Source organism: Corticium candelabrum, chromosome 21 (assembly GCF_963422355.1).
Source record: "Corticium candelabrum chromosome 21, ooCorCand1.1, whole genome shotgun sequence".
In the NCBI taxonomy this organism is placed as follows: domain Eukaryota; kingdom Metazoa; phylum Porifera; class Homoscleromorpha; order Homosclerophorida; family Plakinidae; genus Corticium; species Corticium candelabrum.
The window spans coordinates 5,817,356-5,819,150 of record NC_085105.1 but is presented as its reverse complement, the minus strand read 5'-3'; the positions used below and the strand labels follow the sequence as shown (position 1 = coordinate 5,819,150).

The following is a 1,795-nucleotide window of genomic DNA, read 5'->3' as shown; positions in this document are numbered from 1 at the left end:
TGAAGCCATTGGCCTTTCAATTGCCAATCATAAATGCAAGATCTATTCTGGTTTAGACTCACCATGCCTGTCAAGTAACACAGCCTCGTCTATCCCAGTCACATCTGATGGCACAGTGATTCTTGGGACCCCAATAGGCAGGGATGATTTCATTTTTGCTTCTTGTGATGACACTGCTAAATCAGGCAGCCAGCTATGTGATAAGCTAGTAGATCTAGGGGATGTTCAGAGTGCGATGTTGTTGCTGCGATATTGCCATGTACCTCGACTCAACCATCTTGCTCGAACAGTGTCGCCTGCATTATTACTTCCAGCGGCCAGAATCCACGACTCACTAACCAGGAAGACATTCACTCTTTTGATGGGCTACGAAAATATTGGAGATAAACCTTGGGCTCAGGCTTCCCTGCCAATCAGAGTAGGTGGATTTGGCATGACACCACTAGTATCGCTCTCTCAATGTGCGTTTGTCTCATCGTGGGCCCACAGCATCAAAGAGTTGCCAAACTATTTTTCAAGTCTGAATCAAATTCTTGATAATGTGGTCCACGGTGACCACGGTGATCCCCAGAGAGGTTCTATAGCTCAAGCTCTTCGTGAGGCAGTGCCTTCTGACAAACAACTGGAAGATATGCTACGGAATAAAAGTAAACTACAAAGAAAACTGACACAGGATTTAGCCAGCACTGCCATCACTGACATGATTATGATAAGCTCATGCGATAGAGAGGCAGCAAGACTTCGGTCTTTGCAAGGCAAAGGGGCAGGGGCATGGATAAATACGATACCAACTTCGCAGAAGCTCGCACTAGAATCCCGCGATTTTCGCTTGGCGGCCTGCATGAGGTTGGGATTGTCTATGCCCTTCAAAGGATATATCCAAAGATGTGATTGCGGTGTCTCCCTTGATGGATCTGGCTATCATTTCTTGACATGTAAATGGGGTGGTGGGCCTGTCTGGTCCCACGAGTCCATAGCTGCAGTGTGGGCAGATTGTTTGAGAGATCTCCATATACACCACCGACGGGAACCTAGAAACAGGTACTCAAACTCAAATGACCGCCCGGATATCTCTGTTTTTGACTGTGGCTCTGGGTCTAATGTGGACCTGGACATCTCACTGGCGCACCCATGGAGCTCTGAAATCGTCAGCAGTGCAGCACACACAGATGGAGCTGCAGCACTAAAGAGAGAAGAGAAGAAGCTGACCAAATATTACAAACAACTCCTTCCTGGGGGAGAATCGTTCACCATTGTCCCTTTAGTCCTGGAGCATTTTGGAAGATGGGGCAAGGAATCAGAATGTTATCTACAACAATTGTCCCTCAGATCTACAGACGACTTGGGAAGACTGAACAGGGCGGAGTTTTTGCTGCAGTGGAGACAACGCATTTCAGTTCAGTTGCAAAAATGCAATGCGAAAGTTATCTACCGCAAGGTAGAGGGGGTGCTGAGAAGTGGCAAATAAGAAGTGTTATCTGTGATAATAGAGAAGAAACGTGGACCAATACGGTCCATATATCATATATGTTTTTTCAAGTGTAGTTTATGCAGAGAACAAAACTTTCAAATATTTTACTTTAGACGTGGCTGTACTAGCTCCTCTAGCCTGTAATAGTTTCGATGTTTGAAATTATACTACCATTGACAGACAGACAGACAGACAGACACAGACAGACAGACAGACAGACAGACAGACACAGACAGACAGACAGACACAGACAGACAGACAGACACAGACAGACAGACACAGACAGACAGACACAGACAGACAGACACAGACAGACAGACACAG

At 46.1% G+C, this 1,795-nt stretch overlaps 1 protein-coding gene across 1 annotated transcript in view; it reads left to right on the top strand.

Moving 5' to 3' along the window:
• Nucleotides 1–1,795, top strand: part of LOC134196746 (uncharacterized) — a 3,572-nt gene extending 1,777 nt beyond the window's left edge. The window contains exon 1 of the mRNA XM_062665966.1: nt 1–1,795. This exon is cut by the window's left edge and continues 1,777 nt beyond it. Within this exon, the coding sequence (XP_062521950.1) occupies nt 1–1,468 (1,468 nt within the window). The 3' untranslated portion in view covers nt 1,469–1,795.